This window comes from Eretmochelys imbricata, chromosome 6 (genome assembly GCF_965152235.1).
Source record: "Eretmochelys imbricata isolate rEreImb1 chromosome 6, rEreImb1.hap1, whole genome shotgun sequence".
In the NCBI taxonomy this organism is placed as follows: Eukaryota; Metazoa; Chordata; order Testudines; family Cheloniidae; genus Eretmochelys; species Eretmochelys imbricata.
In genome coordinates this window covers 95,363,029-95,388,085 of record NC_135577.1, presented here as the reverse complement: position 1 = coordinate 95,388,085, position 25,057 = coordinate 95,363,029, and the positions used below count along the sequence as shown (strand labels likewise).

Below are 25,057 nucleotides of genomic sequence, written 5' to 3'. Positions count from 1 at the left end.
CTGGCTGCCCTGTCAGCTGCTTGTTCTGCTCCACTGGCTGCCCCACCAGCCACTGTTCAACTCCGCTGGCTGCCCCACCAGCTGCTTGCCACTCCCACCAGCCTCTCTGCTGTGACCTCTGCAGGTCAGTCTCTTGAGATTCCACCCAACTCTTAGTGATTGTCACCTCTTAGTGGGGGAACCAGAAGCAGGCTGGGAGGAAACACTGTCCCATCACAAGTTATTTCAGCTCTATTAAGCACTTAAAATAACAAAAGGCTCCTAATGGAGCCTATTTAGCTCTATCTTTGGACAGTGGGGAAGAACAGGTTAAACCAGACTAGGGACCCTGAGGGAGAGTCCACATCTCCTGGCTGAGATATCTGTCCACCCTTATTTTCACAGGGGTCTGGCATTCATGACCCTGGCTTACTGAGTTTCTTTCAGCTGAGAGTGACCTCCTCATTCAGGACAGGTTAAGCACAGTTCTGCTCCCCTTTACTCATACAACAAAGACAACAACATTGATAATAACATTTCACTACCTCTGCATTGAGTACTAAAGTGATTTGTAACCCAACACAGACAAAGTTGATCACTTTGAGCAACACAACTCTATCTTCTGGATACCTAGGCAGAGTAGGCATGTTCACGAAAATACAGTTTGCTCCTGAAGTCTCTCCCCCTCCCAGGTAGCTGTTAGGGGAGAGCTCATTCAGACCCTGCTTACAAATATAAGCCTATATATCAAGGGTTCTAATACTTAACATGGTTTTGATAACTATCTACAAGGAATGGCCCTATTTACCATTTCAATACTCTTCTAATATGTTTGTTTTCAGGTCACCTAGCCTGCTAGTTACTTAACCTTCTCTGACTCAGCATCACATGTAAGCAAGTTGTTTTTAGAAAAACAGTCTATTTATAGCAAGGAAATTATTGTTAAAATAAGGAAAAATAAATTAACAAAGTGTAAGCAGTGTCAGGATGAGCTCCACCCTGACATCTGGTGGTGAGGTGTGGCAAGTTGTGGAAAAGAACTTCAGGGGCCGATCTCATTTGCATAGGCACACCCACCCCGCCTAGAATGAGGCCATAGCTGCCCAAATGGTCACTTTGGCTGCTGTGGGATCCCCAGTTTCTCTGTTATTGGGGCAGGAAGAATAAATTGTTATTACCCTGATTATGGGAACTGTGCTTGGAACTGTACTTGGCCTTTTGTTATGATGGAGGGACTCACCATCAACTAAGTAGCACTCGCTAGGCAAGGGTCATGGGTTCCAAAACTCTGTGAATTGAGAGAGGTTGGGGACAAGTATTAATACTTGGTGGCATGGGCCCCTTGGTGAGGGCCTTACATGCTAATTGCACTTCCTTCTCTCTCCACTGTGGAATATCAGAGCTAATTTTGATTTCATTAGAAGTCTAGTGACAGGCTGCTGAGCTCACTTTGGGCTAATAGCGCACCAGCACTGAGGCTCCCTACTACAAGCTGAATTCACCAAAGAGCTGAACTGACTAAGAGCTGAAATCACTGAGCGTTGTGTTAAGTAGTGGGGGAGCCTGAAGATATATTGTGGAGCAGTTTGTGGGATGGCTGGAGTGCCTTGTGGACAGGCTGGTGGAGCAGTTCATAGGACGGCGGGAGCTGCTGGTGGGATGCGGAGCAGTTCGTGGGATGGCGGGAGCTGCTTGTGGGCTGCAGAGTGGAGCTGAGCGAAGCAGTTCGTGGGGTGGTGAGTGGAGTGGAGCGAAGGCCTATGGAGCTGTGGAGCGGTCAGCTTCAGATCACGTAAGGTGCCTCTTACTTCTGCCCCCATCTCCACCCAGGTTGGGAGGTAAAGCTCTGTAGATAAACTTTTGAACTCTGGGGCTGTCCTGACCAGGGACAGAGACTTTTGGGTCATTGGACTTTTGGGACTTTGGGTGATTTGGAGTTGCTGGACTCAAGAACCAAAGGGAAAGGGCATGCCCCAATTTGCTTGGGGTGGGTTTTTTGCTCATGGGTTGTGTTATGAATCCTGTTGATGGTGTTTCCCCAACATAATGCCACATTGTTTCTCTCTGTTATTAAAAGGCTTTTGTTACACTCAGACTATGTGCTTGCGAGAGGGGAAGTATTGCCTCTTGGAGGCGCCCAGCAGGGGTGGTATATATTTGTCCCAGGTCACTGGGTGGGGGCTTGAGCCGGTTTGCATTGTGTTATTGGAATGGATCCCCTAGATATTGAACCCAGCCCTTGTTGCTATCAACTCTGACGGGCAGAAGGGTTACAAAAGCAAAAAAATATATACCTCACACTAACTATGTACATGGTTAAAAATAAAAGAGGAACAGGGAAAAAGGAATTGAAAAAGTGAAGGAACAGTGCAGAGGGAAAGAAGAAAAGGAGACTGACTATATGTTCCAAATGTGAAAAAGAAAGTTGACAATTAGAAAGAAAAGAACATGGGAAAAGCTAAGAGAGAGTTACTCATCTTGTACAGTAACTAAGGTTCTTCAAGATGTGTGTCCATGTGGGTGCTCCACTTCAGGTGACAGTGCGTCCTGACGCCATTGATCTGAGATTTTCGGTAGCAATACTCAGTCAGGCCACGCATGCACAGTAGCTGTCTTGCCGCACCGTTGAAGTCTCATGTAGCGCATGCCCTGACCCCCTCAGTTCCTTCTCTACTGTAGAGTCCTCGTATCAAACTACAAAGTAGAGGGGAAGAGGATGGGTAATGGAGCACCCACAGGGATACACATCTCAAAGAACCTCAATTACTGCACAAGGTGAGTAACCCTCTCTTCTTCTTCGAGTGCTGTCCCTGTGGGTGCTCCACGTCAGATGAATGTAGAGCAGTGGCCACTATGGGGATTTTGGAGTTACTTGCATAGCGAAGGAGAGGACCATGAGGCCTAGTATGGCATCAGCCCTTGAGTCATGTGTAATCACATAGTGATTGATGAAAGTATGCTCTGAGGCCCATGTAGCGGCTCTGCAGATTTCTGAAATGAGTACATTATTTAGGAATGCAATGGATGCTGCCATGGATCAGTAGAATGGGATCTGATCCCCACTGGAGTTCTGTCTTATATGCTTAATAACATAAGCGAATGCAGCTCGAGAGCCACTTAGATAGTCTCTGTTTGGACATAGCAGAGCCCTTGGATTATTCAGTCATCGAGACAAAGAGTCTTGGGGATTTGCAGAAAGATTTTGTTCTGTCCAGGTAAAAAGCTGTAGCTCGTCAAACATCCAGGGTATGCAATGCGGCATCCTGTGAGTTTTTGTGAGGTTTAGGATAGAATGTAGGGAGATGAATAGGTTGATTAGCAGATAAGTATTGCGTATGGACGTACGTCTGCTGTTTAGTAACTTGTTTGACTTGTTCCAAACAAGTTAATTTGTGTCACTGGAACCGTGCAGGAGCCATGCTTTCAGGTGGAGTTTCTCGAGGTTCAGATGGAGGATCTGACCGTTGGCTTGTGAGAGGAAATCCACTCTCAATGGGAGAGGTCATGGAGAGTGAACAGACATGTGTGGTAGGTACGGGTACCAGGTCTGTCTGAGCCATGCTGGGGCAATCAGTATGATTTTGGCCTTTTCATCCCATATCCTGAACAGGACCCTGGGGATTATTGTTAAATAAGGATCAGCTGGAATGCATACATGAGCATCCTGTCCCACATGACAAGACATGCATCCCCTAAAGATCAAGGTCCTAATCCTGCCCTGGAACAGAATAGAGGGCATTTGTGATTCTGAGCCGTGGCAAATAAGTCAATGGAGGGAAACCCCCATTGGTGGAATATCTGTTGTAAGACTGAGGGATTAATTTCCCATTCGTGTTCCTGTGAGAACTTTCTGCTTAGAGTGTCTGCTGTGATGTTTTGGCATCCAGGAAGGTAGAAAGCTGAGATATCAATGTGGTGATAATACAATCATAGAATATCAGGGTTGGAAGGAACCTCAGGAGGTCATCTAGTCCAACCCCCTGCTCAAAGCAGGACCAATCCCCAACTAAATCATCCCAGCCATGACTTTGTCAAACCTCACCACCTCCCGAGATAACGCATTCCAGTGCTTCACCACCCTCCTAGTGAAAAAGTTTTTCCTAATATCCAACCTAAATCTCCCCCACTGCAACTTGAGACCATTACTCCTTGTTCTATCATCTGCTACCACTGAGAACAGTCTAGAGCCATCCTCTTTGGAACTCCCTTTCAGGGAACTGAAAGCAGCTATCAAATCCCCCCTCATTCTTCTCTTCTGCAGACTAAATAATCCCAGGTCCCTCAGCCTCTCGTCATAAGTCATGTGCTCCAATCACCTAATCATTTTTGTTGCCCTCCGCTGAACTCTTTACGATTTTTCCACATCCTTCGTGTAGTGTGGGGCCCAAGACTGGACACAGTACCCCAGATGAGGCCTCACCAATGCGGAATAGAGGGGAATGATCACGTCCCTCGATCTGCTGGCAATGCTGCTACTTATACAGCCCAAAATGCCATTAGCCTTCTTGGCAACAAGGGCACACTGTTGACTCATATCCAGCTTCTCATCCACTGTAACCCGTCGGTCCTTTTCTGCAGAACTGCTGCCTAGCCACCTGGTCCCTAATCTGTAGTAGTGCATGGGATTCTTCCTTTCTAAGTGCAGGACTCTGCACTTGTCCTTGTTGAACCTCCTCAGATTTCTTTTGGCCCATTCATCTAATTCCTCTAATGATGGATACACCAATCCCATAGTTTCATGGTCTCTGTGCATAAGAAGTGGGATTGTTCCCCCCCATGTCTGTTGATATAGAACATGCATGTGTTGTCTGTCATCAATCATATTGTCTCATTCCTTATGAGTGGGAAAAAATGAAAGCAGGAATTCCATACCACTCTGAGTTCCAGTAAGTTTATATGTAGGTTTGTCTCCACTGGTGACCACCTGCCTTGTACTGTGTGATGATTCAGATATGCTCCCCAATCCATCAAGGAGGCATCCATCATGATCATAACTGAGGGTGGTATTTGATGAAAGGGAATCCCTGAACAGAGATTCTCTGGTCTTGTCCACCACTGTAGGGATTCTAGGACCTTGGGAGGTGGTGTGACCATCTTGTTTCGGCTGTGTTTGTTGGGTTTGTATACTGAACTCAGCCAGCCTTGGAGACAATGCATGTGTAGTCTGGCATGCTTTACCATGAATATGGTGGTGGTCATGTGTCCTAGTAGTTGTAGACCGGTTCTTGCCATGATTAGTGGGCAGATGGAAACAGTGTTGGTACTGTTTCCATGATACCTAGTTGTAGTAGACGATCTACTTCCAGACTTAACAGGTGCTCGTGAGAAGGGTCCCTGAAGAGGGATGGGAAGGGGGTAGGGTAGGAGGGCAAGAAGTAAAGGGGTTGGAATAGCCTGAGTATATGATTTCTAAGACCCAATGATCTTGCGTGATGTACTCCCAAGCCTGGTAGAAATTTTTCAGGCGGTGGCCAAATGGCCAAGTTGATGTTGGTGTAAGGGAGAGATCATTCAGACCCTCAACCAATCATTCAAAACTGTGGCTTGTTAGGAGCAGTTATGATGCTCCTTGCTTGAGGTTGAGGTGGCCTGTGTCATGGTGGTCTATTTCTCTGTCTACTAGACTCGTACGGTCTGGACTGAGGACGATTATATTATGTGTCCCTGGTGCAGTGGTAATGTTGTTAGCACTTTCTCTTAGTGGGCAGTGTTTAGATGATCAGTCTGCAAAGAGCTGCCTGAGAACCCTTCATGGAATGGAGAACCTCATCGGTTTTCGATTAAAACAATTTTTATCTTTGTCAAAGGGGAGGTCCCTCCACCTTCATTTTCAGCTCTTTCAGAATACTGGTCAACATGAGCCAGGAGGCTCTGCACATCATGACTGTCCTCGTTGTGGTGTGAGCTGCTGTATCGGCCATGTCCAGGGAAGCCTGTAGAGTAGTCCTGGCAACTAGTTGCCCTTCAGTGAGCACAGTCTTAAATTGTGCTCTCGTCTTCAGGAAGATCAGATGTAAACTCAAAGAGCTTCCTATAATTGTCTGGTAGATATTCTAAACGAACTGCAAATTAAGGTGAAGGATCTCCCCTTTGACAAAGATAAATTGGTTTGTTGCCTCGACCACTAGTGAGTTTGGTTGTGGAAGGGGAAAAAAGAAAGTCCATTCTCTTGGCTGGCATATAGTATTTTCTGTGAGCCCATTTGCATGTTGGAGGGATGGTGGCTGGTGTCTGCCACACCGTTTCTGCAAGTTCGAGGACTGCATCATTTATGGGCAGAGCAATTTTGGTGGATGAGGAAGGTTGCAAAATTTGTAGCAACTTGTGTTGGCTTTCCTGGACCTCCTCTAGAGGAATGTCTTGGCTAAGTGCTATGTGTTTAAAAAGTTCCTGAAATGATTTGAAGTCATCTGCCCGTGTAGGTGGAAGTGGCATGATGGCCTCATTGGAGGAAGAAGAGTTGTGTGTTCGCAACACATCCTCAGGGCCTGTTTCTTCTTCTGGCTCCTCCATCATCTCCTCTGGGACTACCAATGTTGTAGCCACTGGAGATAAAGGGGGAGACTGAAGTTCACCTCTGGTTGGTGATGAGGTTGATGCATAGTGGGCTTCGTTTGTTGCCCACGGGTCCCATGTGGCCACCGCAAGGGGAATGCCATGTGGTGACACACCCATGGTTATCCATACCACGGGAAAGGTGGTTGTGTATGCTGGCCTTTAGGTCTCAGTGTACCTCAGCAAGTCTGAGTTGAGTCATGGGGGAGCACTGTGGGGAGAACACTTCTTCCTCCTGGTCCTCATTATCACTGTCGCTGGACATCGACAGTGCCGTGGGAGACATAGGCTGTGTAAAGACACTCCTCACGGGCAATCCATCGGTGCCAAGGAGAAGTGATTGGGGCACCAATGCAACAGTAATATATTTCTGATTGAGCAATGGTTGCAGTGCCGGTGGATGTGGTGCTGAGGGTTTAGTTGTGGCAGGAAGGTGCACAGCCATCTTGTGGCTGGATTTTGTTGGGGCCGGTGGGCCCATCGCAGTGCTGTCAGTCGGTGCCAGTCAAGGGGTCGGTGCTGAGCAAGGCAGCATTGCTAAAGTCATGGTTGGCACCGGAGGTGGTTGCATGGTCGGTGCCGTATCCGTTGTGGGTGCCAGCATGGTTGGCGCCATGGAGGAGACATGGCTTTGTCCATGTTTCGACTTGTCATAAATATAAAGGGAAGGGTAAACACCTTTAAAATCCCTCCTGGCCAGAGGAAAAACCCTTTCACCTGTAAAGGGTTAAGAAGCTAGGATAACCTTGCTGGCACCTGACCAAAATGACCAATGAGGAGACAAGATACTTTCAAAAGCTGGGGGGAGGGAGAAACAAAGCCTCTCTCTCTGTCTGTGGGATGCTTTTGCCAGGGACAGAACAGGAATGGAGTCTTAGAACTTAGTAAGTAATCTAGATAGATATGCATTAGATTCTGATTTCTTTAAATGGCTGAGAAAATAAGCTGTGCTGAATGAAATGGATATTCCTGTTTTTGTGTCTTTTTGTAACTTAAGGTTTTGCCTAGAGGGATTCTCTATGTTTTGAATCTAATTACCCTGTAAGCTATTTACTATCCTGATTTTACTAAGGTGATTCTTTTTACTTTTTCGTCTATTAAAATTCTTCTTTTAAGAAACTGAGTGCTTTTTCATTGTTCTTAAGATCCAAGGGTTTGAGTCTGTGGTCACCTATGCAAATTGGTGAGGATTTTTATCAAACCTTCCCCAGAAAAGGGGGTGTAATGTTTGGGAGGATTTTGGGGGGAAAGACGTTTCCAAATGGACTCTTTCCTAGCAATATACCGGTTAGACGTTTGGTGGTGGCAGCGAAAGTCCAAGGGCAAAAGGTAAAATAGTTTATACCTTGGGGAAGTTTTAACCTAAGCTGGTAAAAGTAAGCTTAGGAGGTTTTCATGCAGGTCCCCATATCTGTATCCTAGAGTTCAGAGTGAGGAAGGAACCTTGACACGACTCCTTGCCCTTCGCTTTGGATTCATTGGCATGGCTGGTGCCAGGTACTAGGGGAGTCATATGTACTGGCTCTCAAGGTCATCTGCACCAATGATAACAACCTCACAGGAGACTGTTTCTTTATGCGGATCCTGCTGAGGAGAGGTCAATGCTTGCTTCCTCTTTTCCTGAGAGGATGGAAACGTGCTCTTGGTCGGTTCAGACTGGATTGGTAAGCACTTAGAGGAAGGCTTCTGTTGGTTCTTTTCTGACCCTGGTTGGAATGATTTCTCCATGAGGATCATTTTGAGGCGGAGATCCCAATCACGCTGGGCTCTCACTTTCAAGATGTTACAATGAATGCACTTCTGTGGTATGAGCATTTCTCTCGGGCATCTCACACACAGAGAGTGCCCATGGGACCGCAGCATCGCTTCTCAGCAGGAGCTGCATCTCTTAAAGCCAGGGGAGAATGGCATGTCTGAGGGAATGGGGAAGCAGAGAAAACTTTTGTGGGTGGTGCTCCAAAGGGAGCAGGGAACTAGAGAAAGAAAAACTATTTTTTTAACAACTAATCCTAACTAATAACTACAACAAACGTATCTAACAACTAAATTTCTATTTTTTTCCTATCTACAGGGGCAGAAGCTATCGGAGTGCCCTGAACTCCATCTTCAGCCGAAGATGGCTGAGAAGGAACTGAGGGAGTTGGGCCGTGTGTGCGCTAAACGAGACTCCAACAGTGCTGCAAGACAGCTACTGCGCATGTGCGGCCTGACCGAGCACTGCTAGTGAAAATCTCCAATCAATGGCACCGGGATGCACGGTCACCTGAAGTGGAGCACCCACAGGGACAGCACTCAAAGAAGAAGCAGGAAACACCATACAGTGAGCTTCGTTTACAAAAAGACAAGGACAGGTCACAGTAAAGAAAAATAAAGTGAAGCAATGCAAACAACAAGCAAACAAAAACAGGGAATAAAAATATATAGCTCCATGCAATGGATGTGGGAAAGGAGTATAGCCGGAAAATGATGTGAGGTACAGAGAAGATGAGGGTAGAGTATGGAGGAGGAAGAAAGAGAGAGAGAAGTGGTAGTTAAACATTTAGCACCATATATGAGAGAATGAGAATTTAAACTTATTGAAAGAGTCTGTTATTCCACATGTTTCTCAAGGAAGTAAACTTATTTTTCCATTGTACTTACATATGAGTGACTTTACTTAAATTGTAGAAGGAATGGGCCTCCAGCCTTTGTAATGTAGCATCTATGGAGATATAGCTAAACATCAGGAAAACAGAAAAAGAAACAAGTCACATAGAAAGACAGGTTGTAAGCAATGACTAATGCTCATTGTGATTGTTTTATTGTTCCTCCCCCATTCTCTTCAGCCCCCAGTTTGTTTGTTTTGTCTTAAGGGAATGTAGTAAATGTTTGCAAAGTGCCAAGCACAAGTCCCTGATTCTGATTAGACCCCAAATACACACAATGTACAGTTAAATCAGAAAGACATGAAGAAAACATCAGAGAAGCAACTGGAGTTCACTTTGTTGAGGGAACTAAGCCCTAGTTCAGGTTCTTTCCCCCAATTCCACTTGGCAATGAAGAGGGAGAGCTCTTGCATAGACTTAGCATTTTTTGCAAGTCTGGGAACAATAAGGAGGAGAGCAGGGATCGGCAACCTTTGGCACACGGCCCATCAGGGAAATCCGCTGGCAGGCCGGGATGGTTTGTTTACCTGCAGCGTCCGCAGGTTCAGCCAATCTCACTGTGCCGCAATTCACTGTGCCAGGCCAATGTGGTCTGCGGGAAGTGGCACGGGCCAAGGGATGTGCTGGCTTCGACTTCCCGCAGCCCGCATTGGCCTGACATGGCGAAGCATGGCCAGTGGGAGCTGCAATAGGCCGAACCTGCAGACACTGCAGATAAACAAACCATCCCAGCCCACCAGCAGATTTCCCTGATGGGCCGTGTGCCAAAGGTTGTCAATCACTGGAGTAGGGAAACAAAGATGGCCTGTGGGCTGTGACTGCAACAAACGCTCTTAAATTACATAGTAAGCAGACAATAAAGGCAGCCTACATTCAGAACAGCATTGAAAGAATCTATCTTTCTTGCATGAATATAAGAGAATTTTTAATTCCACTTTTCCCCCCACAATGACAGACACAGGTGATATGATAAGAAGGCGATGTGCTCCAGTGGCAGGTTATTAGACTGGGAGCATGGAGCGCTGGATTTTGTTCTCATTTCTGCATCTGACTTACTAACGGGTGATCTTGCAAGTCACTTCCTCTCTTTATACCTCCATTTCCCCCTCTGTAAGTAATTGTAATGTTTTGTAAATGCTTTCAGATGTATGAATAAAAAGTGCAACATAAAAAATAGGTACACCAGATCCTCGCTAGAACGCGCATCTATATAGCGAGATTTTGCATATAATGCGGTCGTGGTCATGGATCCCAAATTTAATTACTTTAATTGCAATTAATTTTAACGCGGTCCCAATGTTAACGTGGTACTGAGCACGAATCCCAAATCCCACATTCTAGCGAGGGTCCAATGTATTATTAAATCCCAGGTGAATTTGCTTTATTTCCATCTATTTCTCTGACTACACCCCTGGAAATACTAAATATGTTGTAAATATGCAACAAGAGAATATGGGTTTTTAAATTTATTTTTATTTAATTATTCCAATCACATGTTATTCTCTTAACTCTTAACTGAATGGATTCATTTTAAAATAGCATGTGCATTATAATATTTTCTTACTGTTAAAAATGTTGCTACAAACAGTAACTTTTGAAGCCACTTTATTTTGTTGGCATGTGTCACAGTCCAGGGCAACTGCATTCCCTCTCAGGCGTCCACCAACAGCACCCACTCTAGGCTCCTGGCTTCTCAGGCATCACCTCATTTGGGTGAAGACCCATGTCTTTCTTCCTCCTGACCAGAGTTTCTTCTCCCCAGGCTGCACAGTTCCCCATCTACACTATGACATTCCCAGCAAGCCAGCCTGCCTAAACAGGCTGGTGTCTACACTTCTGCTCTCTCTTCAAAGGCTATAAACAGCTGTAACAGAAGGCAGTCACAAGTTATCACATGTTCTTTATAAGCAAGAACATTTATTCTTAAGGTGAAAGCATTATAGAGAAAACAATAAAAGAACCTTACACACATGCAAATAAGCTTATCAGAGATCACCCCCAACTCCAACCAGGGCTCTAGTAGGAGTCAGTCCTTCAAACCCCACCAAGGGCTTTTTCTGTGCTTACAAGTTCATAACAGCTTTAGCTCAGAACAAGCATGCCAAAGGGCCAGATCAGCCTGTTTCTTGAATCAGTTTGGGCCTTTTTTCTCCAATCTTTGACAACAGGCAATCAGTAAACAATCACCCTTCTTGGGGGGTATAGCTTTAAAGGCTGGGTTTTTACATAATCAGGGGTGGGAATTTGCATTCACATCCCAGAGATTCCCCAGGAAAACACTTTATATTGTTTGTTCCAAAAGTCCATTCTTCTCTGGCACACTGATGAGCGTAGTCCTTTGAAGTTTATAACACTTCCCAGGATTCACATCCCATCTTCCACCCTAGAGAAGTTACATGCAATCCCAGCCCACAATAATATATAACTTCTGCATCTGCAATGCGGGGAAAAAACCTAACTGGCTTCAAGACTGAGCTTGGTAAGTTTATGGACGGGATGGTATGATGAGACTCCCTACAGTGTCATGTAGCAGACCTGCAACTACTAGCAGCAAATATCTCCAGTGGTTGGTGATGGTGACACTAGATGGGGAGGGCTCTGAATTACTACAGATAATTCTCTCCCAAGTGTCTGACTAGTGGGTCTTGCCCAGGGTCTAACTGATCACCTTTTGGGGTTGGGAAGGAATCTTTCCCCGGGGTCAGATTGCCAGAGACCTTGGGGGTTTTTTTTTTGCCTTCTTCTGAAGCATGGGGCATGGGGCATGGGTCACTTGCAGGTTTAAATTACTGTAAATGGTGGAGTATCTGTGATTTGAAGTCTTTAAATCATAATTTGAGGATGTCAGTAACTGAGCCCAGGATTAGGGGTTTATTTACAGGAGTGGGTGGGTGAGAATCATAGAATCATAGAATCATAGAATATCAGGGTTGGAAGGGACCCCTGAAGGTCATCTAGTCCAACCCCCTGCTCGAAGCAGGACCAATTCCCAGTTAAATCATCCCAGCCAGGGCTTTGTCAAGCCTGACCTTAAAAACTTCCAAGGAAGGAGATTCCACCACCTCCCTAGGCAACGCATTCCAGTGTTTCACCACCCTCTTAGTGAAAAAGTTTTTCCTAATATCCAATCTAAACCTCCCCCACTGCAACTTGAGGCCATTACTCCTCGTTCTGTCATCTGCTACCATTGAGAACAGTCTAGAGCCATCCTCTTTGGAACCCCCTTTCAGGTAGTTGAAAGCAGCTATCAAATCCCCCCTCATTCTTCTCTTCTGCAGGCTAAACAATCCCAGCTCCCTCAGCCTCTCCTCATAAGTCATGTGTTCTAGACCCCTAATCATTTTTGTTGCCCTTCGCTGGACTCTCTCCAATTTATCCACATCGTTCTTGTAGTGTGGGGCCCAAAACTGGACACAGTACTCCAGATGAGGCCTCACCAATGTCGAATAGAGGGGGACGATCACGTCCCTCGATCTGCTCGCTATGCCCCTACGTATACATCCCAAAATGCCATTGGCCTTCTTGGCAACAAGGGCACACTGCTGACTCATATCCAGCTTCTCGTCCACTGTCACCCCTAGGTCCTTTTCCGCAGAACTGCTGCCTAGCCATTCGGTCCCTAGTCTGTAGCGGTGCATTGGATTCTTCCGTCCTAAGTGCAGGACCCTGCACTTATCCTTATTGAGGTTCTGTGGCTTGCAATGTGCAGGAGGTCAGACTAGATCAGGGGTAGGCAACCTATGGCATGCGTGCCAAAGGCAGCACGCGAGCTGATTTTCAGTGGCCTCACACTGTCTGGGTCCTGGCCACCGGTCCCGGGGCTCCGCTGCTGGCCTGGGGTACCAGCCCTTGGCCACCTGCCAGCTGGGGTTCCGTCCGCGGACCCGCTCAGCCCGTTGCCGGCCCTGGGTCCCAGACACCGGTCAGGGGGACTCTGCTGCCAGCCTCGGGTCACAGCCGCAGTGAGGGGTGCAGACAGGGGTAAGAGGGAGCGCAGCTCAGCACCCCCACCTTAAAAATTGTTCCAGCACCATTGTACTGGGATATTTTAAAGTCCTGATTTGCTGCTTACATCACTATCACGCCACGTGGAACAGCGCACTGCGTTTGACGTTGAGATTAGAACGTACATGAAAGAACTGGAATCAGAATTTTCTGACAGATTTCCAGATTTCCAGCGATTTGGCCCAATGCTTTCTTTTCTAAGTAAACCTGAAAAGTTCAGTGAAAGTGACTTGGATTTGTCTGCATTTCAGTGGATAGGTGTTGAAGATTTTGAAATGCAGCTCATACAGTTAAAAAGCTCAGAATTGTGGGCATCAAAGTTTGGAGATATGCGGAGTGCACTTGAAGCTACCGAGAGAGATCACAGGGCCTCTATTCTGACCTGCTGGACGTCCCTGCCAGTGAAATGTAACTGTTTGAAGAAAATTGCGTTTGCAATGCTTTCAGCATTTGGATCCACATACCTGTGTGAACAAGTATTTTCACACATAAAATCTGTCCTCTGTCCCTCTTGGAGCCGGTTAACAACTGATCACTCAGAAGCCTGTGTGCAGCTTAAAGTATCCAAATACGTGCCAGACATTGGAAAACTCAGCAAAGAAAAGCAAGGGCAAGGATCACATTAAACTGATAAGATCCACATTTTAATTTATTTTTAAATGAAACTTCTTAAACATTTAAAAAACCTTATTTACTTTACATACAACAATAGTTTAGTTATATATTATAGACTTATAGAAAGAGATCTTCAAAAAATGCTAAAATGCATTACTGGCATGCAAAACCTTAAATTAGAGTGAATAAATGAAGACTTGGACACCACTTCTGAAAGGTTGCCGACCCCTGGACTAGATGATCATGATGATCCTTTCTGGCCTTAAAGTCTATGAGTTTATGAGTAATCAAATGTACTTAAACTTAATTCAAGAAGGTTCTTAAAGGAAATTGCCAAATCTGTCACAAGATGGTCAAAATAAAATATAAAAAAATCAAACAACTATGAGTTAAGACAAAAAATTAAAACATATCTGCATACAGCTTTTTTCAAACGGTATATTATATGAGTACTTAGAAAAAACGTGTTAAAGCCTTGTTTCAGTCACTGACTCATACATCAACTGCTGACCCTTGGATTTTGAAATGCTTTACATGGTTGAGCCTCTGCCACTTGACTGCACTGTATTTTTAGTAGGTTGGACAGCACCAAATAGAAAGTGAACATGAGTAGTGTAATAGGGTCAGCCACCTTCTCAGCACCCCCTTGTGGCTTGAGGTCACTCTACAGTGGCCCAGTCACCCTACTTTTCAGGGTTCTCTTAATCAGACTACCAAAACAAACTTTTCTCTGGTTCAGCAACAGCTCGACTTGGGACGGGATTTATTAAAATAACAATCACTCCCAAAATAAAGTTCTCAAATCTCCATCAAGTCCATGTTCCCAGTCTTTCCTGCTTAGGATGACCAGATAGCAAGTGTAAAAAATCGGGACAAGCGGTGGGGAGTAATAGGCTTGTGTTGCTGGTGACTGCAACTTCTTTGTGTTAAATTCCCTACCTGGAGAACTCAAGGCATGGCCTCTGGAAGTCTTATGAAAGGAATCTTGGGTCTTCCTCTTAGATGCCCTTGAAGTACAACTTGGAGACAGTTGAGATAGCTGACTTGTTCAGAGACTGGCATACAGGGAAGGTCTCCTGGCCTGGATCAGAGGCTGGGCAAAGCAAGCTCACCATCATGAGGATCCAAAGTTTGATCTCCTTGTTTTTTCTGGCTCTAGATTTTAATGCCAAACAGAAGTCGCACTTTGGGGTTATATGAAATTCCCTAAGGCAACAAATGCACTGGGAGAGTCTGTCACTCATTAGGATTGCCTCCTGGTATAAATGGCAACATTTGAAACCAGGAGAACCAGGCATGCCCTCCCAGTAATGTAAAGCTCCCAGGAGGGGAGAAACAATCTAACAGGCAACATTCCTTACAACTAAGAAAGATAACATATACAACATTTTTTGAAAAAAAGGTGTTTTTTTAACTACTACTACTTGAACTAATACTAACTGCCACTAATAGTTCTTACAGTAGTTAGTTTATTATAGTTATGGGAACACAGCTGAGGTAAAAACTCAACACGGACAACTGCTAAAGCTTCGTCTCAGTCTGAGGCAGTTGAGAAGGAACTAGGGGCAGTTCACGTGCGCAGCAGTGTATACTGTAACAATGGTTCAGACTGAGTAACGCTCGTGCGGGCTGAACAGACACTGCTACATGAAACCTTCAAAGGCACAGAGGGCACAAGCACAACTAGAGTGAAGCACCCATAGGGACTTCTCTTTGTTACATCCTTGAATGGGAAACTGAGGCAGGCTGCAGCAGACATCTCTCGGCAGAACAAGGTGCTATACAATAGATATGTCTACTTGCAGGGATTTAGTGGAGAAAGCAAAAGTAGTGATAATGGTTATGGATAGTCTTACACAATCACACTTACTAGCAGAGGCAATGTGGGGGGCATGTGGGGGTCACATTGCCCCCCCCCCCGATTACTCGGTCAGATGGTGTGGCCAAGCCCTCTCCCTGCAGAGCAGATGAGCTGGCAAACTGCACCGGGCATTAAGAGGCAGAGCTGCAGGAGGCGCCGCTGCTTTAACTCTGCCGGGAGAAGGCAGAGGAACAGCTGAGAACTGCACAGAGGGGGCGCTGCTTTCCGGGAGGGGAAGGGGCATGACTCAATCCATTCTGGAGTTGTGTCCCCCCACTGTCAGGAGGCACGAGTTGTCTATGCTTACTAGATCGCTAGGACTACAAGCTTAACGGTGAGAATGGTACCAAGTACTCCCCATCCGTACTGAAACATTAGTGATTTTACTAGCTGAGTTCACCTAACTGGGAATCTCTGTACATTTTCACCCATGAGTACTGTTGATGGAATGAGACTACGGGCATGTGTGTGATGGTATGGCTGGTGCAGTAGTGATTTGCATTACGAATAGGAGACCTGTACAAAAGATTTAGTCACACAGAAAATGTCAAGGTTCTCTTCACCCACAGTTTCTAACAGAATGGTGAGGGTGAGTGGCCTATAAAATACCCCACTGTATGATGAAAACCAGTGCCTAGGACCAGTTAGGTGCAATAAAATGGAAGGAATATTTGGGAAGTAATGATGATATATCTAATGGGCAGATTGGTGATATGAGATGTAGAGCTTTAAATGTGTCTTAGTTTGGTATTCATCGGCAGAATGCATCCATCCTGTTGCTTTTGCAACAATTTGAATTTATAATTTATGTTTTGATTTGGCTGTTTCTAGTTATGCCCCCAAAACCCCTCAATGCCAAGTGGCAAGGGGGTTACAAGAATATCCTGATTCTGGTATGTACATTCTGTACAAAGAATGCCATGTGAGGTCATAAATGAAAGTCAGGGTCACGCTTGTCATTGTTCGCGTCTATACATACATTTCACGTGTAAGGAGTTATATGTACATAGCAAAAGTATTTTAAAGTCTGTATCAAGCCAGAGCTGACAAGCAGGTTTTCTGTCATATGTTTCATAAACACAGGGATGTTTATTCACCTGTCTCTGTTGAAATGTGAATTAAGTGTTGTGTCATTCAGAATGGGTGTTCCATCACCCGTCTAAGCTAATTGCAGATGGAATGTTGTAAGAATTTCAGAAAGGAAGAGAAGGTTATTCACCTTGTGCAGTAACTGAGGTTATTTGAGATGGTTATCCCTGCGGGTGCTCCACTTTAAGTGTCTTGGTTCCCTGCGCTTGTAACTGGAGATTTGTAGTAGCAGTGCCCAGTTGGCTGTGCACACGCAGCAGCCATCTCGTCCTGCTCTGATTGGTTACCTAGCATGCGCAGCCAACAGTCCCCAGTTCCCTCTCTACCCCAGAGGTTTGGGATGAAACTCCGAAGTAGAGGGGAGGGGGGATAGTGGAGCACTCACAGGGACAACCATCTTGAAGAACCGCAGTTACTGCATGTAACGATGCTGCCTTTGGCGGGACACAACTGAGAGTATCAATTCAAGACAAATTGCTTAGAGCAGGGCAGTTACAGTCCAAAGCTGGGTGTCCTTTATTATTAAGGCATGCCAAACAAGCCAAACAGAGAGGACTTTGGTCTCACTCCCATGGCTAACCATAAGTCATAGAAGCAATTCCCTTAGACACTCCAGTTTCCCAGTATCATCACCAGTGCCACTCATTATGGGGGCGAATGGTTATGAAAACCAATGCCCCAGTAAAAGAAAAAAGGTTCTCCTGATCCCAAAAGACCAAGCCCCAAACCCAGGTCAAATGATAACAAGATCTTACCCAAAATCACGCTTATAGCAAATTCTTATTAACTAAACTAAAATTTATTAAAAAAGAAAAGAGAGAGAGAGTTGGTTGAAAGATCAATATACATACAGACTCGAGCTCAATTTCTTGAGGTCCAGATACATAGCAGAGATGGTGAGTTTGTAGTTGCCAAAAGTTCTTTTAGAAATAGTCCATAGGTTATAGTCCAATGTCCATATTCAGGGTGACTCCAGTCAGTGACTGGGGATCTCAATTCTTATGGCTTAGGGTTTCCCCTTCTTGAAACCCAAAGCAGATCTGAGATGAAGAAGGATCGTGTCCCGGGTTTTATACATTTCCAGCAGCCTCTTGGCCTGAGAAAACAACAGGCTTAACTTTCCGTCTCCCAAACATCATGGCAACTAGCATAGGGTAATTTATCCATTAAAGAGTTCAGATACAGGTTACCACAACCTTCAACGAGACATATAGATAATAATATTTCACTCAATTGTCTTCCTAAATTTTAATACTCCTTTTTTGATCTTTAAATCAAAGCCATAGTAATAGACAAGACTTGTTTGCTTACATCACAAGACCTGAGCAAACAGCTACCCTTCTATCTCTAACAATGCAGGCTTGCATTTCAAAGCTCTATTCATTTACATATCTTCCTAACAAGTCTTTAAAATTGGGCCATTGGCTATGACAGTCTGATTTAATTAACTCTTCTGGCCCTGTGTCACCTTTCAATGAGATATTATATTATACTCATAACGTCACACTGCACAAGGTGAGTAACCTTCTCTTCTTCTTCTTCTTCTTCTTTGAGGAGTGTCCCTGTGGGTGCTCCACTTTAGGTGACTGTTGAGCAGTGCCCCTCCATGGAGGAGAGGGGCTTCAGAGTTTGTTCATTGATGGTGGATAGCACCATGAGTCCAAACTGAGCACCTGCAGCTGATTGCTGCTCTAAAGCATAGTGTTTAGTGAAGGTATGGGCAGATGCCCAGGTAGCTGCTTTGCAAATGTCTGTGATGGGTACATTATTGAGAAGGGCCACAAATGTTGAGAATGCTCTGGTGGAGTGTATGCGAACTCCCGGTGGAGCTTGCAGGTTGCTGTTTTGGTAGCACAAATGGATACATCTGGATATCCATTCAGATAGTCTGTTTTGAGATGGTTTGGCCCTTCAAATATTCTGTTATGGAAACAAATAGTCAAGATGATTTTCTGAATGTTTTTGTTCTTTCTATGTAGAAAGCTAATGCTCTGAGAATTTCCAGCATATGAACTGAGGCCTCCCTGCTGTCGGCACGCAGCTTCAGGAAAATACAGGTAAGTAAATGGGCTGATTTAACTGAAAAGGGGAGGCCACCCTGGGTATGAATTTGGGATGCGGTCATAGGATTACTTTATCCTTGAAGAATGTAATATAAGGTGGGTTTGCCATGAGGGCACCTAATTCTTCCACCCGTCTTGCTGAGGTGATGGCAATTAGGAAAGCTACCTTCATCAATAAGTGTAACAAAGAGCAAGTTGTGAGGGATTCAAATGATTTCCCCAAGAGACTGCAGAGAATAAGGTTGAGATCCCATGTGGGAGTAGGGTTTCTTAGTGTGAGATACGTGTTTTCTATGTCTTTAAGGAAGCATTTAGTCATCAGATGAGCGAAGATAGTGACTCTGCCCACCTTGTCGGGAAAGGATGTGATGGCAGCCAGGTGTACTCTGATGGAGCTGAGTTTCTGAGAGGTTTGGCTTTAGTGCATGTACCTCCATGAGAACCTGCCCGCATAGGGTCTTTAGCTTCTCGGGAAGTCTCAGTACTGGATGTTCCTGGTGCCTCACGGTCCAGGGCTCTTAGTTAACTGGTGGCAGATTTTTCACTCGGAGATCGCTTTCTTTTAGGCTAATCTCATTGTGACGATTAGTGTGACCGCTTTGTGGCAGCCTTTTTGGGAGCAGGCTCCTTAGCAGCCATTTTTGAAGTAGATCCCCTGTCAGACACTGCCGCTGGTGACCATTGGCCAAGAGGCATCCTGGACTCGGGGTAAGAGGCTGGTCTGAGGGATTTCTCCATCATCAAAAATCTCAGTTGGAGATCCCTGGCCTTCCATGTCCAAGCAATAAATTTTTTGCAGTGTGGACGCTTTTGAGCGATGTGTATCTCGCCAAGGCAGTGGACACACTGTTCATGGCCATCTGAGACAAGTATCAAAAGTCTGTAGATCAGGCAGTGTTTAAAGTCAGGAGAGCCGGGCATGACTGAGAGGGTAATTGCTTTGGAGAAAGAAGAAGGATAACCCCATTTTTTCCCCCTCTCTTCTTGTTTTTTTTTCTTCAAAGCCAAATACCCGCTGGAGAGGCGGGGTAAAAGGGAAGGGGGAAATCTATAAATTTTTTTTGAAGAAAAAAAAATAAAGTAAAATATAGGCTATAAAGAAAGAAATTTATAGCCAGCAGGGCTGAATAGTTAGCTATGTGGAACTGGAGCATAGCTGAAGAATAGGCTTTCTGCTGGAAAAGGTCTGGGAAAGTGTGGGCCTCTTATCGAATGAGGGAGGCAACCTAGTGACAGACGATGTGGAAAAGGCTGAAGTACTCAATGATTTTTTTGCCTCGGTCTTCACAGACAAGGTCAGCTCCCAGACTGCTGCACTGGGTGGCACAGTATGGGGAGGAGGTGAGCAGCCCTCAATGGTGAAAGAACAGGTTAAGGACTATTTAGAAAAGCTGGACACGCACAAGTCCATGGGGACAGATTCAATGCATCCGAGGGTGCTGAGGGAGTTGGCTGATATGACTGCAGAGCCATTGGCCATTATCTCTGAAAACTCGTGGCGATCAGGGGAGGTCCTGGACGACTGGAAAAAGACAAATATAGTGCCCATCTTTTAAAAAGGGAAAAAGGAGAATCCGGGGAACTACAGATCAGTCAGCCTCACCTCAGTCCCCAGAAAAATCATGGAGCAGGTCCTCAGGGAATCCATTTTGAAGCACTTAGAGAAGAGGAAGGTGATCAAGAACAATTAGCATGGATTCACCAAGAGCAAGTCATGCCAGACCAACCTGATTGCCTTCTATGATGAGATAACTGGCTCTATGAATATGGGAAAAGCAGTGGACATGATATACCTTGACTTTAGCAAAGCTTTTGATATCGTCTCCCACAGTATTCTTGCCAGCAAGTTAAAGAAGTATGGATTGGATGAATGGACTATAAGGTGGATAGAAAGCTGGCTACATCGTTGGGCTCAACGAGTAGTGATCAACGGCTCAATGTCTAGTTGGCAGCCGGTATCAAGTGGAGTGCCCCAAGGGTCGGTCCTGGGGCTGTTTTTTTTCAACATCTTCATTAATGATCTGGATGATGGGATGGATTGCACCCTCAGCAAGTTTGTGGATGACACTAAACTGGGGGGAGAGGTAGATATGCTGGAGGGTAGGGATAGGATACAGAGTGACCTACACAAATTGGAGGATTGGGCTAAAAGAAATCTGATGAGATTCAGCAAGGACAAGTGCAGAGTCCTGCATTTAGGAAGGAAGAATCCCATGCACCGCTACAGGCTGGGAACCAATTCACTAAGCGGCAGTTCTGCAGAAAAGGACCTGGAGATTACAGTGGATGAGAAGCTGGATATGAGTCAACAGTATGCCCTTGTTGCCAAGAAGGCTAATGGCATATTGGGCTGTATTAGTAGGAGCGCTGCCAGCAGATCGAGGGAAGTGATTATTCCCCTCTATTCGGCACTAGTGAGGCCACATCTGGAGTACTGTGTCCAGTTTGGGGCCCCCCCACTACAGAAAGGGTATGGACAAATTGGAGAGAGTCCAGCAGAGGGCAAGAAAAAATATTAGGGGGCTGGGACACATGAGTTATGAGGAGAGGCTGAGGGAACTGGGCTTATTTAGTCTGCAGAAAAGAAAAGTTGGGGGGGGGAATTTGATTGCAGTCCTCAACTACCTGAAGTGGGGTTCCAAAGAGGATGGAGCTAGGCTGTTCTCAGTGGTGGCAGATGACAGAACAAGGAGCAATGGTCTCAAGTTGCAGTTGGGGAGGTCTAGGTTGGTATTAGGAAACAATATTTCACTAGGAGGGTGGTGAAGCACTGAAGGTGGTGGAATCTCTATCCTTTGAGGTTTTTAAGACCTGGCTTGACAAAGCCCTGGCTGGGACGATTTAGTTGGCGTTGGTCCTGTTTTGAGCAGGGGGTTGGACTACATGACCTCCTGAGGTCTCTTCCAACCCTAGTCTTCTTTGATTCTGTGAAATGATAGGGTAGCTAACTACAACTAAGCTAACACTATTAGGAATAACTAAAAACAATTTATCTATCTGAGGTAAGAGATGGCGCTGCTGTCGCTCCAACTCAAGCCAAAGGCGGTAGAGAAGGAACTGGGGGACAGTTGGCTGTGCATGCTAGATAACTGCTCAGAGTGGTGCAAGACTGCTGCCGTGCATGCGCGGCCAACTGGGCACTGCTACTACTCTCTGGTTACAAGAGCAGGGCACCAAGACACCTAAAGTGGAGCATCCACTTGAAGAAGAACTAACCGTTAGAGAAACACAGCAGGGAAGGAAAACCTCATCTTGAGATAAACCTCAAAGTCTTGCTGGATTATATGTGGGGAACAAAGAAGACCCTGTCATCCTGCACCTAGAAAGTAAATGGGCAGTGAGTTTACGTTAATGAAAACAGGATCATATCCAGCCTTGGTTGAAGATGCTTTGGGTGAGATAAGTTAACGTCCTGTCTAATTAAGTTTAATAGTATGATTTTGTTGTGAGTACATAGAAACCTTTTGTTTCCATTATCCTCACTCACTATTTCTTGAATCTTTGATAATAAATTTGTTTTCACTATAAATAAATCTCAGTGCTCTGGTATTAATCAAAGTTCTGATCCTGAGTTGAATCATACAAGCTGGTGTGTACATTGTTCCCTTGGGACCAGCAGTCCTGGTATTTCTGTGAATATTGAGTGGATAAGGAGCTGGACACTACAGGGGAATGCTTCAAAGGAGATTGGGTCCCAGAATTCACTTATTGTTAACCTGCAAGGACCCCTCAAGCAGTAAGGCCCACAAGTGCAAGACAGGAAGAAGAGAAGACCACTTCAGACAGCCAGGATATAAGCTGCTACCCATGCAGAGGAAAAGGTCATATTAAGCGGGACTGCCCGTATATGGAATGAGGAGTGGGGGAATATTGTAGATGGAGTGGAGTTACTGGAAGCTCTCAGAAGAGAGTAAAAACAAGTCCTCTAAGAGTGGTCTGAAGATGAGATGGGGGTTAATGGTTCAGTGTCCCGGTGCTTGCTTGTGTGGAGCATGCTGGTTTAACCAGTGGTTTTGGGGGTAGGGGGTAGAGGACACTCTAGGCATACAGGGCATACATGGGGAGGGAACGTTATCCAGTGACAACAGTCCCATTAGGAGTAAGTGGGAGGTTCCAATGGAAAAGGGTTGGGATAATACAAACTTTACCCCAGCCTATGGTCTTAGGGACTTATTGGAACCCATTCCCTCTAAGTAGATGAAGGGAAACCCAGTGGAAGGAACCTCAGTGGAGGGTAGAAAACAAGGAGCTAGGGTCACGTATGGAGGGATACAAGTAAATCCTAGACAGGCAACAACAAGCCAAAGAAAGTGAGACCCAAGGAGGAAATGCTGGGGCAAAGGAAAAATAGGATAGAGAGAACCTAGACAAATTCTAATAGACCAGGAGAGTGGAACCCAGGTGTTAAATACTGGGGTAGAGGTGAAGCTGGAGAAGGGAGTGAAGGAGCAAAGGGTTATCTGTACAAGGATAACCCAAATACCATCAGAGGAGAACCTGCCATACCCCATTTATGTGGCCCAGAGGACAGAGCAACCTAAGTGGGATCCAAGAGCCTCAGACTGCAAGATACTAGTTGGGAAAGAATCCCAGTGGGCTCTAAAAAGGACAGGATAGATTCAGAGCAAAAATCTGTGGGTTGTCCGAGGTGTGAGCCACAATGGAGTTGTGGGATTGGCCCCCACCTAAGAAGTGCTTCTCCTGTGGATGGAGAATGGGAAACCCTCACAGATGGAAAGTCAAATAAAGGTCCAGTTTTATCTATAACCTTCTAAAACACACATCATTGGTTATCATTTGACTTTGATCAAATCCCTGCTGGAAGGACAATGATTAATGCAGGTGCCCCTCCAACTATCTTTTCAAAAAGATTTCTGAAGAGCTCTAGCATGATCAGAATGTGCACAGTCTGAAGCTATTTGGATTAAATTGTATCTGAAGGAAAACTTCTTCTTATAGCTCTCACTGACAGCATTCTAATGGATGCAGTGGTTTCTATTTTAAATTGCATACAAGTTAATATAATTCTAAGTATAGCACTATCTGTCTCATAAGCTGTAGTTCTGTTGGTGACTACAACAAACACTTCATATTTAGTTAGCAAAATATTTAATATATTTTATCAGGTGAAAGACTTTTGCTTGGCAAAATAAAAAGTAAATACTGAGTGTGTATCAGGAGTGCCTGGAGAATTATTTAGTGTGGCAAAATTCCAGCATGATTTATTATAGAAAACCCTAAGTCAGCTATTTATTTTATATTTGATCCTAGGGATGAGAGAGAAAAAGGGAGGAAAATATTCTTCTTCATGTACAAGGGAACGCTATGAGATGCAACTGGCACTACAATATTCCTCAGAATCAATAGTTTGCCTATCTTTATAGGCTTAAAACAATACAAAGCCCAGTGACCAGTTAAGTCTCAACTCAGCTTCTAATTCGTGGAAGCAATTCTGTGTCTGCAAATGACTTCACTCACAACGTATTGTGGATGCAAATAGTAGCATTCAAACATCAAGGTATCTGTTTGCAACAATAAAGCAGGTAGTTAAATCCTAAAAGTTGACAAACTGAGCTTGCAACTGTGGGAGCAAAGTTGCACCTGCAAACTTAAAAGCCACAGATATTCCTATATCAATTAATAACATGAAAAAAGTCTGAAATGAATTACTCAGATAGCTAAACTTGACTCTGAAGCAACGTCCCTACACCACACTTACTCCTTGTAGGACCATCAAATAACCTATCTCACGGAGATGTGGTATAATCTAGCTAATCAATGGACTCCACACTCAAGATAAGCTACAAGCACTGGATCTCATGAATTTCTATGGCCAAAATATTCAAAATAACTACCAAGTAATTCTTTTGGAATTTCCACCACATCAGGGATAATGAACATCACTAATGCCACTGCCAGTAGTTCTTTAAAGGGCTGGATGAATGCTGTGTTGTTCATGTCCATTCCAATCAGGTGTGTGCGTGTGTGCACATGCACGGTAGCTTGAAGATTTTTCCCATTGCAGCATCTATCAGGTTGGTTTGGGCGCCCCCTGGAGTTGTGCCTTCATGGCTCTCAATATAGAGCCCCTCAGTTCCTTCTGGAGGGTGGGTATTGGAATGGACATGAACAACACATCTCGAAGAACAACAGTTACGAGAAGGTAATCGTTTTTTGTTCTTTGAGTGCTTGTTCATGGCAATTCCAATCAGGTGACTCACAAGCCCAAGTTCAGGAGGCAGGGT

General features: G+C 45.0%; 1 protein-coding gene across 1 annotated transcript in view; it reads right to left on the bottom strand.

Annotated features, from left to right (window-relative positions):
* TSHR (thyroid stimulating hormone receptor) overlaps positions 1–25,057 on the bottom strand; it is a 227,977-nt gene that overhangs the window by 91,666 nt on the left and 111,254 nt on the right. The window contains exon 3 of the mRNA XM_077820386.1: positions 9,175–9,249. Coding sequence (XP_077676512.1) covers positions 9,175–9,249 — 75 coding nt within the window. The remainder of the gene's footprint in view (positions 1–9,174; positions 9,250–25,057) is intronic.